At 38.1% G+C, this 17,273-nt stretch overlaps 1 protein-coding gene across 4 annotated transcripts in view; it reads right to left on the bottom strand.

Moving 5' to 3' along the window:
* Window positions 1–17,273, bottom strand: part of erc1b (ELKS/RAB6-interacting/CAST family member 1b) — a 220,111-nt gene that overhangs the window by 152,373 nt on the left and 50,465 nt on the right. For all 4 annotated transcript variants that reach the window (XM_082167060.1, XM_082167061.1, XM_082167062.1 and 1 more), the window contains one exon: window positions 12,475–12,612. In XM_082167060.1, coding sequence (XP_082023186.1) covers window positions 12,475–12,612 — 138 coding nt within the window. The remainder of the gene's footprint in view (window positions 1–12,474; window positions 12,613–17,273) is intronic.

Below are 17,273 nucleotides of genomic sequence, written 5' to 3'. Positions count from 1 at the left end.
ACATACAATTGTCCACTAGTTGATGCAAGATCGTCAGTGAATAGTTCAATTTCACTTAGTTCGCCCTGTTCCTCACACAAAGCTAACATTTGGCTTTAGAAGATTTGGAATGAAGCTTAAATGTCATATGAGCTACTATTATGGTAACTATGAACTGTTGACATATGGAAAACAGCTACTTGAAAAAATCTTTTTTGTATTCCATGGGAAAAAATATAACACTATAAACATTTGGAATGACATGAGAAATGATAGCGAGTAAATAATGACCAAATTTACCAAAACCTTACACACACTACATAGTCAAGTCAAGTCGAGTTTATTTGTATAGCGCTTTTCACAATACAGATTGTATCAAATCAGCTTCACAGTATTAAATTAAAATAATACAACAAAGTTTGTTTCAAGAGGAATTTATTGATTGATAAAATTAAATTAAATATCCCCAAAATATCCCCAACTGAGCAAGCCAAAGGCAACAGTGGCAAGGAACCGAAAAACTCCATCAAGTGACCTAATGGTGTCCTAAAACTCCATCAGGTGACCTAATGGAGAAAAAAAACCTTGGGAGAACCCAGGCTCAGTCGGGGGCCAGTTCTCCTCTGGCATTTATGAGCTAGAGGCCGGATTGTAGTTTGAACTGTAAGATTATATGAATGCCTGGCTGAAGAGATGCGACTTTAATCTAGTTTTAAACTGGGAGAGCGAGTCTGAGCAACGAACAGTATCAGGAAGACTATTCCAGAGTTTTGGAGCCAAATGTGAAAATGCTCTCCCTCCTTTGGTGGTTCTGGATATCCTAGGTATGACCAAAAGCCTTGAATTTAGTGATCTTAAAGGACAAGTTCGGTATTTTACACTTAAAGCCCTGTTTACAGATCGTATCTGATGAAATAGAACGGTTAAGATTAAAATTTGGACACATGCTGCTGTCCCGAGAATTTTAGGTTTATTTCGCACGGGTGTGACGCGTTTGGCAAAATAGGTCCACAAAAGCGAAATAAACCTAAAATTCTCGGGACAGCAGCATGTGTCCAAATTTTAATCTTAACCGTTCTATTTCATCAGATACGATCTGTAAACAGGGCTTTAAGTGTAAAATACCAAACTTGTCCTTTAAAGAGCGCGATGGATTATAGGGCGATAGAAGATCCGTTAAATAGACTGGAGCTAAGCCGTTTAGGGCTTTATAAGTCAGTAGCAATACCTTGTAATTAATACGGAACTTTATAGGTAACCAATGCAGTGATGATAAAATCGGTGCTATATGATCATATTTTCTTGATCTAGTAAGAACTCTAGCGGCGGCATTTTGGACTAACTGTAGCTTGTTTATTGAGGATGCAGGACAACCAGCTAATTAAGCATTACAGTAATCCAGTCTCGAGGTCATGAATGCATGAACTAACTTTTCTGCATCAGAAACTGATAGCATATTACGTAGCTTAGCAATGTTTCTAAGGTGGAAAAAGGCTGTTTTTGTAACATATGAAATATGATTTTCAAAAGACAGGTTGCAATCGAGTATATCACCCAGGTCTTTTACTGTAGAGGATAAAGTAACAGGACATCCTATGATGTTAAAGTTGTATTGTGCGAGGTTTTGTGGGCGGTTTTTTGAACCGATAAGTATTACCTCTGTCTTGTCTGGATTTAATAAAAGAAAATTAAGCGTCATCCAATCTTTTATATCTTTAAAGGTGCATTAAGTAAGATTCTGAGTTTTTGCAGAACTATGCCACCTCTGGCGGCAAGTGAAACTGCAGCCAGAGATGTGCACGCTCATGGACCACACGCACACGCACGCTTGCACGAGCACGAGCTGTTCATAACCAAAGGAGCATCAGCCGCAAATCTTTTGTTTACAATCAAAATGTCTTCAGAGGTAATAAAAGGAAAGGCAATTGAGTAATTTACACACTTATGTGTGAGGGAAAAACGGGGGTAGTAGAAAACTTCGTTTTTTATTTCCATCTATCTCCATGTTGAACTGTGTTATGTGTTTACTGTATCCACTTATGATTGTATTATTATGGAAACACGTTCATGAACAATATAAGTTGTTACTTTGTAAAAGCTCAAAGCACAGTCGGTCAAAAAAGTACACTCAATTGTCTCAAGGTAATAAACAATTAAATGGCACTATGACGTTACCATAAAAGCCAAACAGGCTAATCCGCCGAAGATTTGCGGGGGTTTAGCCTGTTTTATTGATCTGCTAAGTAGCATATTCCAATAGCAATACATCCTAATTAAGCAGTAATTTGCTCAAAATTTGTGTCTAATTATCTAACTTATATATCAGCATTTTATATCACACTCAAGATATTTTAACTGTTTTAATCGAATAGCAAATCATTAAACTACATGTAGTGCAGATTTATTTAGTAGATATTTTGCCAGGGACAATACACACTGATGAACATTTATGTGAAATGTGTCAATACTTTTCAACTGCTGTCCCTATGTTTACTCTCGTCTTCTTCCGACGCCTGTCTGAGTCCAATTTTGCCCTTTTGGTTGCACTAGAGACAAGTTTTCTTTTTTTTTATCTTGCGTGGAGTTTGCGTTGGTGTTTGAAATTAACTACAAGCAGGTCTCTTACAATCCGTGGGGCGGCAGTGGCTCAGTGGTTCATGTAGATTGTCTACAAACCGGAAGGTTGGTGGTTCAATCCCCGGTTCCACCTGACCAAGTGTCGAGGTGTCCTTGAGCAAGACCCCTAACCCCAGCTGCTCCCGACGAGCTGGATCGCCTTGCATGGCTGACACCGCCGTCGGTGTATGAATGAGTGAGTGAATGGGTGAATGTGAGGCAATATTGTAAAGCGCTTTGGTGGCCATTGGGTCTGTGAAAGCGCTATATAAATGCAGTCCATTTACCATTTACCAATCCATCTTCTACGGAGAATGCCGGCGAATACACAAACCTGCCAGACATAGCTATGTGAGCGTGCCGTGAACGCGCATGACGTCACGCCCAGTCTAAAATTCCGGCCCGAATCCCTCTTATTTATTTTACTTTACAGGATTATAGAGACAATCTCAGTGATCAGAGAAGGGCTCATTCAGTCCATCAGGCAATTGTTTAAGCATGTATGGGTTAGAAAACGGGTATTTTTAACATGAAAAGTTGCTTAATGCACCTTTAACACACTCTGTCAATTTGGAAAATTTAGCGTTTTCATCCGGCCGTGATGAAATATATATTTGAGTGTCATGAGCATAACAATGGAAACTAATTCCATGTTTCCTTATAATATTTCCAAGTGGCATCATATATATTGAGAATAACAGAGGGCCTAACACAGATCCCTGCGGCACTCCATAGTTTACTGGAGTTATGATCGATTTTTCTCCATTTAAATAGACAAAATGGTAGCGGTCAGATAGGTATGATTTGAACCAGCTTAGTGCTTGTCCTTGAACACCAGTATAATTTTGTAGTCGATCTAAGAGTAATGTGTGATCTATAGTATCGAACGCAGCACTAAGATCAAGTAAAACTAGTATTGAGATACAGCCTTGGTCAGAAGCTAAAAGTAAATAATTTGTGATTTTAACGAGCGCAGTTTCAGTGCTATGATGCGGTCTGAATCCAGACTGAAACTTTTCATAGATATCATTTTGTTGCAAGAAAGAGCCCAGTTGAGCGGACACCACTTTTTCTAATATTTTAGACATAAATGGAAGATTTGAAATGGGTCTATAATTTGCTAGATTATTATGATCTAATTGTGGTTTCTTAATGAGAGGTTTTATAACTGCCAGTTTAAATGTTCTTGGAACATGACCTAAAGATAAAGACGAGTTAATAATATTGAGGAGAGGATCTTCCACTACAGGTAACACTTTTTTCAGTAGTTTAGTTGGTATAGGATCTAATAAACATGTTGTTGTTTTAGATGAAGTGATAAGTTTATTTAACTCTTTTTGTTCTATAGTTGTAAAGCACTGTAATTGTTCTTGCGGGGTGATAATTGAAGCTGAATTATAAGGTGCAATTAAAGATTGAACGTTTACAATTGTGGTTCTGATGCTTTCTATTTTCTCAGTGAAGTAGTTCATGAAATCATTACTACTGAACTGTAACGGGATATTTTGTTCGGGTGACGTCTGTTTATTTGTTAGTCTAGCCACGGTGTTAAATAAAAACCTTGGATTGTTTTGGTTGTTTTCTATTAGTTTGCGGAGGTGCTCAGCCCTGGCCGCTTTTAGGGCCTTTTTATAACGTGACATACTGTCTTTCCATGCAATTCTAAAGACCTCTAAATTAGTATGTTTCCATTTACGCTCTAAAATACGGGTTTCTCTCTTTAAAACATGCGTAGTATTGTTGTACCATGGTGCTTTATTTTTCTCTCTGACCTTTTTTTAATTTAATAGGTGCAACCACATCCAATGTTCTAGAGAGAATGGTGCTCATAGTGCTAGTTAGTTCTTCTAGTTCATCTGTTTGTTTGGGTTCAGGCAGCAGCTGAGACAGATTAGATAAGCAATTTGAGAAATGATCTATGGTGGATGGAAGGATTGTTCTGCCTGGTTGATAACACGACGCCGCATGACATATTACAGCAGTACGTAATATGCAAGTTACCATGTAGTGATCAGTGACATCATCACTTTGTGGAATGATATCTATATCGGTTGGATCGGTTCCATGTGATATAATTAACTCGAGTGTATGATTAAGACGATGTGTTGGTCCGGTGACGTTTTGCTTGACCCCAAATTAATTTAATAAATCTGTAAACGCAGCCCCTAACGCATCATTTGGATTATCTACGTGTAAAATCTCCAACAATTAATGCTTTATCGACATTGACTAATAGGTCTGAGAGAAAATCTGCAAACTCTTTTAGGAAATCAGCGTAAGGCCCAGGCGGTCTATATACGGTAGCCAAGGCTAGAGATAATAGGGATGTGTTTCTAACATCTAAGAGCATAACATTTAGTACAAGTACTTCAAATGAAATAAACTTATAACCCATTTTCTGAGTAACATTGAGAATATCTCTATAGATGGTTGCAACACCGCCGCCATGACCAATCAGACGGGGCTCATGCTTATAACAGTATCCAGGAGGAGTAGACTCATTAATACCGAAATAATCATTTGGTTTAACCCTCTGAGGTCGAGAAACGCGCCGACGTGTTTTGCTGGATTTTTTTCACATAGCAGCAACATAAACTTAAATTACTCCGTCATTTATGGTTATACAGAAAAAAGAAATATAAAAAAAGAATCTGTGATATTTCTACTTTTGTATGTGTCCACTTACAATCAAATCAAAACATTGTGCTTTTGTAAAATAAAGAAAATAAACAGGGTGTGCGTTCTGCCTCTCCGTCGCGGTGAACTTTTTTTTCTTGAGCACGTCTATAAACTGAAACATAACTCAGCGAATCCTTCTCACACATTTATGAGCCATACACCTTTATACACATTTAAGTGTGTACTTTTAAATGATCGGATTCAAACTGAAAACAAATATTCTCTGTTTAAGTAATTTGTATAAAACCAACAGGATGTCCAGTATCTCAAACGCTTGCTAATTATTTTTTAATTCGACACGCCCACTCGCGCAAAAGAGATTCACATGCAAATCTCCACATGGAACGCGAACGCCCTCGTTACCTCAAACACAAAACACCAAAACACTTCACAAGTCTCTGCTTTTCGTCGAGTTTGGAAGACACGTCTGAGCTTACTGGATTTACCTCAGAAGAAGAAGAACGCGATTTGAAGACAAGAAAGATGTAAGGTAAGAAATTCTTACTTATTAGTTTATGGTATTGTTGCATAAACTTCACATTGCAGTTGAACTGTTGCTAGATATATGGTGAATATTATACTATTTAGACCCGTGTTTACTGTTAAATACTGTTTGTGGATATCTGCTCAAACATAGATATGTATAACCATAATGTTTAATATTTTGGAGCGCGATCGCGTTTGAATGTAGGCTATCATATTTTGGAGCGCGCTGTGGGTTTGAGTATCATATTTTGGAGCGCGCTGTGGGTTTGAATGTATCATATTTTGGAGCGCGATTGCGTTTGAAAGGAAAAATGCACCAAACATTAGGCTTTATGTTTTTACTATTATCTCATTTCATATCATCATAACGAATGGAAACATTTGAAGTAACATATGATAATCAATATATTTTTCTCTAGCGTAGTTGTTCTTGAAATCTTTTGGAAGATTTAATTTATTGTTATTATTATTTTATGCAGCACTGCGTAGCCTATGCCTACAAGGCCTATATTCATGTTCATTATATATTGTTGGAAACGTGTGTGTGTGTGTGTATTCTGTGAATTTTAAAAAGAAATTTTAACCAGAAAAATCTAAAATCTATTCCCAAAATCGTGCAGCCCTATAGTTTCTCTTGATATCAGTATGTTCACAGTTTTTTTCTTTTTTTCTTTCTTTCAGGGACCAGATGCAACTGAGTCCTGCTGACTTCAACATTCACATGAGTCTCTGTACATGAACATGGTAAAGTGAAAATCAAACACCTTGGAAATGAAAGGTATGTTTTTAGGAATGGCACAAAGGTCTCTGTCTTTGGATCATTGTTTTCAATGTGCTCTTTTGTCATTTGTATTTTTGGATTGTGTTGTGTTGTAAATAAATCCAAACAATCTAAAAGCCATTCTTTTTTAAATCTCCTCATTCTTTGTGCAAGGTTGCTCTGAATGACAGGGCCTGATCGCTCCTAATAGGGCAGTTAGGGGAGTTTCTTTGTCTTGCTCAGGTGTAAAAGCTTACATATTCATGAGATGATCACGCCCCTTCGCATATGGCTTTGTCACACAAAACACGTCTTAGAAATTTTAAATCAATATATTGTCTTATCTGAATGAGCAGTCAGGGTGATTTTCACATAGTTTTGGAGCAAATATTCTAGGCTATGTCATACAATTTTCAAAAGTCTTGTGAAGAAATAATCAGTATGGGTTTCATGGCCTTATTTCAGTGAGAATTTTTTTTTGTATTTTCACAAACCACGCATAAATGTCATTATCTCAAAACTACAAACTTTTACATACATGCTGCTGATATATTATTGTAGCAGAGTTTGTGCTAAATACAGTGTAATTAGACTTTAGCCATGAAAATGTCACTAGTAACAGAAAAAAACACAAATGTCAGAGCATGTCAGAACACCTCCAGGGCCCAGAAAACAGCTCAGACCTCAGAGGGTTAAGCCAGGTTTCAGTACGGCAAAGTACATCGAAGCTATTATCTGTGACTATTTCATTTACAATAACTGCCTTAGGTGTGAGTGATCTAATGTTTAGAAGACCTAGCTTTAGAAATAGTTTTTGTTTACTAACAGCAACATTTTCTGTTTTAATAACAATTAGATTTTTCCTAGATCCTGCAGTAGATTTATTATTTGATCTCACTCAACGAGGAATAGACACGGTTTCTATGCAATGTTCTACACTAGTATTTATATCAGTTAAATTGGTGCAGCAGACTATGATTTGGACTTTTGGTTACTAGTCAAAGGGTATTTAATATTTTGGAGATGTTATCCGACAGAAGATCCGCTCCGAATCTGCTTGGGTGTAAGCCATCAGCACGGAAAAGCCTAGGACGCTCCCAAAACAGATTCCAATTATTTACAAAGAGCAGTTTCTGCTCATTGCACCATGACATTAACCATTCATTTAGCGCAAATAATCTGCTGAACTTTTCATGCCCTTGTCGGTACGTGGGAAGCGGTCCTGACACAATGATCGTTGTTTCAGGCGATGTGCTGCGTGCCGTATCGATTAGATTCCTGAAGTCTTTCTTCAGAATCTCCGTCTGGCGCAGCCTGATGTCGTTCACTCCCGCGTGCAGGACCACAGTTCCGACGCGCTCGTCACCGTTCAGGATCTCGGGAACGCGAGCAGCGATTTCAGAAACACGAGCACCAGGAAAGCAGTGACTGTGCACCTTACTTTTACCTAACGTAGCGTGTACGTGCCGAACGATGGAATCGCCGATGATCACAGCATCGCGTTCTGTTTCGCGTAGAGGGGAGAAGCGGTTTTGTGTGGATAACTCGAAAACGGGGAGGGTCGGAGAAAGTCTTGGTCTAAACCTGACTCGCGTCTTCCGCTGCGGAACCACCCAGGCTTCGTGGTGGCGTGTTGGAGCCGGAGTGAACGAGACCATGGCTGATTGCGACCGATGCTGAGGAACGCACGGAGTAGACGCGGTCGGAGTCAGCGGGTTAGTAACGCTAAACACTGATTTGTGTGCATCGGCGCGTGATGTTTCATGAGCCAAACACCGGTCTCTCAGCTCGGCCTGTCTCAATAAAAGGTTGTGGATCTGTTTCTCAACAGCTTCCAGCTCAGACTGCAGTGCGTGCAGCTCAAATGTGTCCTCACCTGCACCAAAAGGTAGACTACTTACATCTGATATATTCGCCATTTTAACAGATGGACAGTGAGTTAGCAACGAAGCTACCAGTGATGCTATCAATATTAATACTAATTTATAACTGAAGTCTTGGATATAATCCGTTTTTTGTTTTTTTTAGTGGTAGGGGTGTAGAGTAGACGCACGATAGGCGAAAAAAAATGTTTGTTTGTAAATGAGTGTGGAGAAGACGCGTTCAGTCGTGATCCACGGACGTAACCTTTAAGAGTATGCAGCGTTGGATCACTAATAGGCTTGAGACGCGTCTGCTCAACAGTCCGCATTGTAACTATGAGGTTTGAGCAGTAACGTTAGTGCTTCTCAGTGAGGAAAAGTAGAAAATGTTTGTTGTAAGTGAGTTTAAAGAGAAAAATCAAGAATTATAAATCAAATCGATAGAGCTCCAAAAACAACAACGCGTCCAGACGCAATGCATGTGAAGTTAACAATAATATTAATATCCTTGATATAAAATTTTTTTTAAAAACATATTGGTATTTACTAATATATTTACTAATAGTTTTAGGTGATATATTCACATTAAATAATAATTACAATAATATTAATCCATTAATCTAGCAAAAAAAAATATTATTATTACTATATTATTAATTATTTAGATTATTCCAGTCATTGTTGTTAAAAAGTATAATTTAAAGTTAAAACTACTAAACATTATTATAAACAAACAAACAAACAAACAAACATGAATTTGGTGCAATAAACTATTGTTACAATTATTATTATTGATATTAAAAAATGTATATTAAAACTAATTTAATATAATTTAAATAAAATAAGCTGTGCCTTTAAAGCGTTCACTTTACTGGTTGGATATCTGTATTATGGAAGGTTGAACACTATAATACTACATTTTCTATGAATTTTTCTTTTAAAAGATTAAAGAACAAAGTGGCTCAAAGAAAGAGGAAATGATTTTGTGGTTATGTGCATTCAGTTTGTGTAAGGGATGTAATATTTACCCAAAAACAAGAGTGGGCCAACACCTGTCAAAATTTAGAAAGAGCAGACACACCAATTCCTTAATTCCCAACTTAAGCGTAACTCTGCACGGCTAGTGGAACATATTTGAATGAACACATTGGGCGTACGATCCATTAATCTCGCACATGTGTCAACTTTGGCCAGGTGTTGGAGGATTTGGCCACGTCTTCTTTCAGAAAATGGAAGTAACTTTAGTAGAAATGAGTCAGATCTGATGTGAACGGCTACTATGCTGTACAGTGCGCACTTTAATAACGCAGCAAAAAAAGCACCTTTAATAATCCTGAGAGAGGAAAAAGAGACACACAGAGCAATAACGCGAGACAATAAGAGGTCTGAGGAAAGAGTGTTTTGGCGCGGCCTCGCGTTCGCAGTCGATGGCTTGTGAAAGAGGCCGGCTGGAATCATGGAGAGCATCAGCCTCCAGCACTTTCACACCCGCGCCGGCCAAAACTCACACACAGAGCGGCCGAACCGGACAATAATAATACAGCTCTTTTTGAGGCCCGCACTGCATTTCTCACCGCAAAGGCTGTATTTCACTCTCCCGAGCCGGCGTTCCTGGCCGATCCTCGCTGAGCTGTGACATTAAGCATGACCGCTCATCGCTGTGCCAGCTAACTCTCTCCGTGATGCTCAGCGTACGGCATCCGAGGCGTGTGAAATGGAAAACTGTGTGTGTCTGAGTCGGGAAGGACAGAAACGGTCTGCGTGAGGGAACGTGGCGCAAAAGTGCATACGTGTTGGAGTGTGTGAGTCCACTAAACGAGCCAGGGCTCCCCTTTTCAATATGCAGATGGCTGACAAAGTTGATTTCCGCCCCGCGGCCGGGAGGAACAGGAGGCCCAAACCTCGGCGCGTGAGGGTATGTGAGCGAGATGAAGTGGGGAAACGCAGAACAGCAGATCGCCGCCAAACTGCGGACACATAAGACAATGCTAATAACCCCCGGGTTTAATTCATTCATATTCATGAGGTGGAGTTCGGGGAGTGGGTGTGTGGGGGATATGTTGATTCAGAGAACTCCGTCATCTGGATGTCCGTGACCTGAAACGTTCAGAGAGAACTACGAGAAGGTGCTGGCGAAGACAATCACACATGCGATGTGAGTTGATGAAAAGTGACGGGGATTGACCCGTGGATCCGTGCGCTTGCTGGGAGGTCAATCGTAGTGTGAGAATGACTGAGGCCTTACATAAGGGTGTGTGACAGAGCAATCTTCACCGCTGTCACACACACAGCTTCTGCTGTACACTATATGTTACCTGTGAACTCATGTCCTTCAGAGACATGACACACGCTACTACCATTCACAGAGTAGTTCATAATAATATTAATAATAATAGTTACAAAGTAAATGCAATATTAAAATAATACTTACTAATAATATTGATTTCCACATTAATCTTAAATATGACTTAATATTAATTATTGATTGTAGTTAGAAAATACTTCAACAAGAAAATACTAACACTAGTATTAATAAAAAAGAACTAAATTTAATATTTATATAATATTTACTGTTAGTATTAGATTATACACTGATATAAAAATTATTATTAATTGTAATAATAATAATAATAATAATAACTTAACATAAAATGTATAAATGTTCTAAGAATATTAGATCATACAATTATATTAAATAATAAAATTAATAATAATAACAATAATATCTTACTGTAATATATATTTACTAATGGTATTAAATAACATTAATAATAATAATAATAAACAACATGTATTAATTTGATTTATTATTTATATATTTATCATTTATTTTTATTATTATTTACAATTATTTAATATAAATGTAATATATAATATTTATTAATTATATTAAATTAAACATCAATATGAAATATGAATTAATATTAATTGTAGTAAGAAAATACTATTACTATGGTACTATTAACCTAATGTAATATTTATATACTATTTACTATTCTTAAATCATTCATTCATATTAAAAACTATGAACTGTAATAATAATAATGATAATAACTTAATGTTACATTTATGTACTAATTACTATTTACTATAACTATTTTTGGTCGGACCCTTCACTTGCTGTAATGCTCTAAAAACTGACTACGGATGACAAAAATACAAAACCAGTGCTTTATGGCGCTTTTCCACTGCATGGTACGGCTCGGTTCGGCTCGGTACGGTTCGACTCGGCACGGAACGGTTCGGCTCGCTTCGCTTTTCCACTTCGTGGTACGACTCGGCTCGGTACGGCACGGTTCGGTTCGCTTTAGCTCGGTTGCTTTTCCACTGCAGTTAGTACCGCTTCAAAGTGGGTGGGACTGATCGTTATAGTTGCCGTCTCTACTGCCATGACATCATCATATTAAATACTAATTTTTCATTCCGTGTTTCCCCATCCGCTCCTCGGCAACCAACGAGAGGAACGTCTGCACCTCGTCCACTGACCACGATTCAGCCATTTCTTTTTTTTTAAAGCATTTTTGAAGCAAATACTTTTAAAACAGGCGCTGTGTTGGCTGTTGTCTACTGGCTATTTAAATCTAGCGGGTTTAGTGTCTCGTGTTGTAAATACAATGACGCTGGTAGTGATGATTCTGTCTGACCAATCAGTGATCTGCAGTGTTTGCACGTCACATTTTAGTATCGGTACGGTACGCTTGGAACCTCAACAGAGGTGGTACCATTTAAAGCGAGCCGAAGCGAGCCGTACCGTACCGTACCATGCAGTGGAAATGCGCCATAAGTGAGCCGTACCGAACCGAGCCGTACCGTACCATGCAGTGGAAAAGCGCCAAAGCGTGCCGTACCGAACCGAGCCGTACCGTACCATGCAGTGGAAAAGCGCCATTAGTTCCAGTTAATGCAAAAAATCTGCACCACCTATCCAATTGGGCGGAGTATAACTAACAGGCAGTTGCTTCAAACACTGCACGGGTGAGAATCATGGCAAACTAAATGTTGGTATCATAACAACCCTAAACCTGACAGGGTACAACCCGACATTGATGGATTTAGGTGTCTGTAAATGAATGTGTGTGTGTGTGTGTCCACCTTCTCAGCCAGGGCCTCCTCCAGCGTGGTGAGCGCCGTGTCCGTGTTTGAAGTGTCGGCCTGCAGGGATTTGACGCGCTCCTTTAGACTGGTCATCTGCTTCTCCTTATCCTTCAGCTGCTCCTGCAGGTTCTCAATCTGCACAGAGAGAGAGACAGTTTTACGACATCGAACTGCTCCAGATGAAGACATATCTATTAAAGCACAATAAACAACATTTACTCACACTTAAGCTCAGAGTAGACTAAGTGAAGCCATTTTTCATTTTATTTTCAGCACTTCCACTTACAGCATTCCATATGTAACATTAGGGATGGGGGGAGGGACGGATGGGTTAAAAACAATCTATTTTTTTTCCCACTGTTCAGCTGAAAATAAATAATGACCTCATTAGAAGCATATTCAGAACTAATTCTCTTCATAAACTTTCCTTATCTGCGTGCGCGGCTGGCGTGTGCGTGACGCCGCAGCTGATGAATGACACGGGAGAGATGGGCATTTCCACGTTTCGCTCCATTCATCATGTCCCGACAGCTCAATGAAAAGACTGACTGTTCCTGTCCACCGTTTCACATTCAATTAAACGCTGACGGATTTGATAAATAGTTGCCGTTTTTGTTTCTTTTAGCTGCTTTGAAACAACCTGCCGTTGATAGAGCGGCTCTCTGTGAAAACACATTTTATCAGCAGGCCTACCTCGAGTGTTTAGATTGAAAGTTCTTGGGCTGAACAAGATGGAGAAAAAATACATGGTCTTCGATATGAACGTAATTGTTTTAAGTCGTATAAACAAATATTCTGAAATGTTGAAGTTTTGTTGCTGTGGCAGCAGCCTCAGAGCCAACGAGAATGAGAGTTATATCACAAAATAAAACAAAAACATTTAAACAAAGTTTACATTCAAATATTTTATTAATACATAAAAAATATAATCAAATTCTAATATTATTATAAAATATTTTCATTATTTTTAATTCAATAACATGCATGTATGCACACATATATACATACATAATGTATATACTGTATACACACACTACCGTTCAAAAGTTTGGGGTCAGTAAGCTTTTTAATGTTTTTAAAAGAAGTATCTTCTGCTCACCAAGGCTGCATTTATTTGATTAAAAATACAAACAAAAACAGTAATATTGTGAAATATTATTCCAATTTAAAACAGCTGTTTTCTATGTGAATATACAGTAAAGCGTAATTTATTCCTGTGATCAAAGATGAATTTTCAGCATCATTACTCCAGTCTTCAGTGTCACATGATCCTTCAGAAATCATTCTAATATGATGATTTGATGCTCAAGAAACATTTATGATTATTATCAATGTTGAAAACAGTTATTTACATTTGTATTTCATGATGCTATGATGAATAGAAAGTTCAAAAGAACAGCATTTATCTGAAATCTAAAGCTTTTGTAACATTAAACACTACCGTTCAAAAGTTTGGGGTCAGTAAGAATTTTAATTTTATTTTGGGGGGAAATAAATAAAATGTATTCTTTATTTATACTTTTATTCATCAAGGATGAGTTAAACTGATCAAAAGTTACAGTAAAGACATTAATAATGTTCGAAAATATTCTATTTTAAATAAATGCTGTTCTTTTGAACTTTCTATTCATCAAAGAATTTTGAAAAAAATGTGTACACAACTGTTTTCAACATTGATAATAATAATGAATGTTTCTTATTAGAATGATTTCTGAAGGATCATGTGACTCTGAAGACTGGAGTAATGATGCTGAAAATTCAGCTTTGATCACAGGAATAAATTACAGTTTAAAATATATTAAAATAGAAAACAGTCATTTTAAATTGTCATAATATTTCACAATATTACTGGATTTTTTTTATCAAATAAATGCAGCCTTGGTGAGCAGAAGATACTTTTAAAAACATAAAAAAATCTTACTGACCCCAAACTTTTGAACGGTAGTGTATATATATATACACATACATACATACATACAATACAATACAATACACACTTTATATCATATTTTATTGGTTTTCCTGCATGTCATGTGACCATTAACTATAATCAGATAACTGTGAACTTAATTTTATTTATTATTATTATTATCTTAATTTTAATTTTGGGTCTCAGGGTGTCTCATCAAGTAAATATATTAGGTCAAAGAGACAAATGCCTTCCAAAGACAAAAGTACATGGTTAAATGACTCAAATAATAATTATTGTGTTCGTCAGGAGCTAATTAGATATGCAATGTTGCAATGTTGAGAAAACACTCCTTAAAAGTGAAATGATTTCTGTAAATCCAGTGATCAACTACTGTGTGTGTGTGGCAGTTTTCAGTGGCTGGTCTGTGTGTGCAACTCCACAAATCTGGAAGACCTTCTGAACGTATACAAGCAGTAGGCGTTTTCAGAAGAAGTAGTAGTAGAAGGGAGAATCAATGAATTATGAATAATTTACTGCCATTGTGAGAATAACATGTAATCAATAAAAAGTAACTGTAGTCTGTAGAACTGTATTTAAAAACGTAATATAATCAAATTACAAGTACATAATCCAGATGCATTTATACATGTAATCAGTTACTACCCAGTGTGTGTGTGTGTGTGTGTGTGTGTGTGTGTGTGTGTGTGTGTGTGTGTGTGTGTGTGTGTGTGTGTGTGTGTGTGTGTGTGTGTGTGTGTGTGTGTGTGTGTGTGTGTGTGTGTGTGTGTGTGTGTGTGTGAATTATAATTATTAATAAATAACTTTTGTAGCTAATATTACTATAAACCAAACAAAATTAAACCTTTGGACCCCATCTCTTATATCTTTTCTCCCTTTGTAGCCACTTCCAGTCTTTAAGTGCCTTGCAATTTAGAAGCAGAACCATTTTTTATTCAGTTCCCGGTAAGGAGCGAGAGAAAACTGCGAAACTGTTTTTCAAACCGGACCACTGAGAGAGATAAAGCTGTGTCGACTTATGAATTTAATTAAAAGGGTGAATGTTTTGGCAAAAGCGATTACAAGGATAACAAATGTAGGCAGAGGGATAAGTGAGAAGAAACCCTATAACGAATTTGCCCTGGTTAAAAAAAACCTACAGTTGTTGCTCGAATAATAAAAAGTTCGGCAGGGTGTGTTGTTTTAAATAATTTCAGACATGTTTGGACAGATGTCGAGGTTAGTCTCAGCTGGTTTTAAAAAATAGGTTGTGCTGATTGGTCTCGATTTGTAAAGTTGAGTGGAATTGTGGCAGATTTTTTGTGGAAGACATAAACAGAAGTGTGTGCACATGCATGTCCATTACGCACAATTAAACATCTCCAGCCCCTCATTAATCAAACACACACCTGACAGCTCCACCTGTCCGACGACACACACATTCAAATGTCTGAACCCATCACACACACTCCTCCCTTTGATATAGTCTGCGGTCGCCCATGAAACCTGCTTGTGTAACACAACCTGATTACGCTCCTCTGCCACATTACCCAGCATTCTCGGGTTACCCCGCACAGCTTCGGCTATACGCTCATGAATATTTCATAGCGCTCTTATTATGCATGTGCAGAGTCATATGATAACTGCAATTATATTTTGGAAAACAATCAGAGCATTGAGTAGAAAACTGCAATCCTGTCTCAGGCTAATGGAGGGAAAATGCCTTCATCTTCCTCACGGAGGAGACGGACATACGGATCTAGATTACGGGGGATCCATGTCAAGCCAAATGATGATTACATTCAAATAGCAGCCTATTAAAGGAGAGAAAGTCCGTGTTGGGATTCTGGGAGCAGGTTTAATCCGGAATTGGACGACCTGCTAACTAAAACTGAGAGAAGAACGCTCTGTGTGTACTGTATATGGACACACACACACACTCTCACACGCTTCTCTGCCTCGTTTCTGGTTTCATCTGAGAGTGTGTGAGCGGATAAGAGACAAGACAAAAAGAGCAGCCTCCCGTCACAGAGATCCAAACGCATGGAGACTTAAAGGGATTTGTGTGTGTGTGTGTGTGTGAGAGAGAGAGCGAGAGTGAGAGGAAGGGGGGGGGGGGTGTCTGAATTATTAAAGAGTGTTTTGTTTCACTTAGCGATCCGCTGCTTGTCAGTGTGGTGTGAGCTCTGGAAACAGACAGAGAGGCACACGACACACAAGACAACATGCGCGGGCACACACACGCACAGAGTGAAAAGATTTGAGTGTTTACAGCGGGTTGCATCAGAATTGTATGCAGTGTGCAAGCCGAACAAAACAACATGTCAAACCCACAGAGCGGAGCGACGGGAGGGGAGATCTTTTCTGAGGACTTTCAGCAGATGGGTACTAAGAAGTGACTATGAATAAGAGAAAAAGTGTTTGCAATATGTTTCTTGCGCTTGATATACTTCTGATTGATCAAACACGCCGTTCTGAGGTCGAATATTTCTGCATAATGAGCACTGAACTCTATACACAATGGACGATAACTATAACGATAAAGATATTGTTCTAAAAATCTTCCTAAATATAAAAGAATAGCAGAGTCCATACCACAACTAGAACAATAAAGCCACAAAGGAACGATATAGTTGGAATCACTTTCATAATGACTTTTCCACTATAATTTTCATCCTGCACCTCTGTCTGGACGGCTCCTTTCAGGCTGGTCCGTAAACGTCCACTGTTATGATTGGCTGACGTCATTGCATATCAACGCCCACTTGCTATTGCACGCGAGTAAGTGTTTTGAAAACATTATCCATATAAAACCGTTATGAATTATTATGAAATCATTTCCTTACGGTTTGTGATGCAGCTGCTGTCGGATCCAATACAGTGGATA

The sequence above is a fragment of the Leuciscus leuciscus genome, assembly GCF_965113295.1.
Source record: "Leuciscus leuciscus genome assembly, chromosome: 4".
Classification (NCBI taxonomy): Eukaryota; Metazoa; Chordata; class Actinopteri; order Cypriniformes; family Leuciscidae; genus Leuciscus; species Leuciscus leuciscus.
Note: the sequence above shows the minus strand (reverse complement) of the source record. Positions and strands in the feature narration are given on the sequence as shown.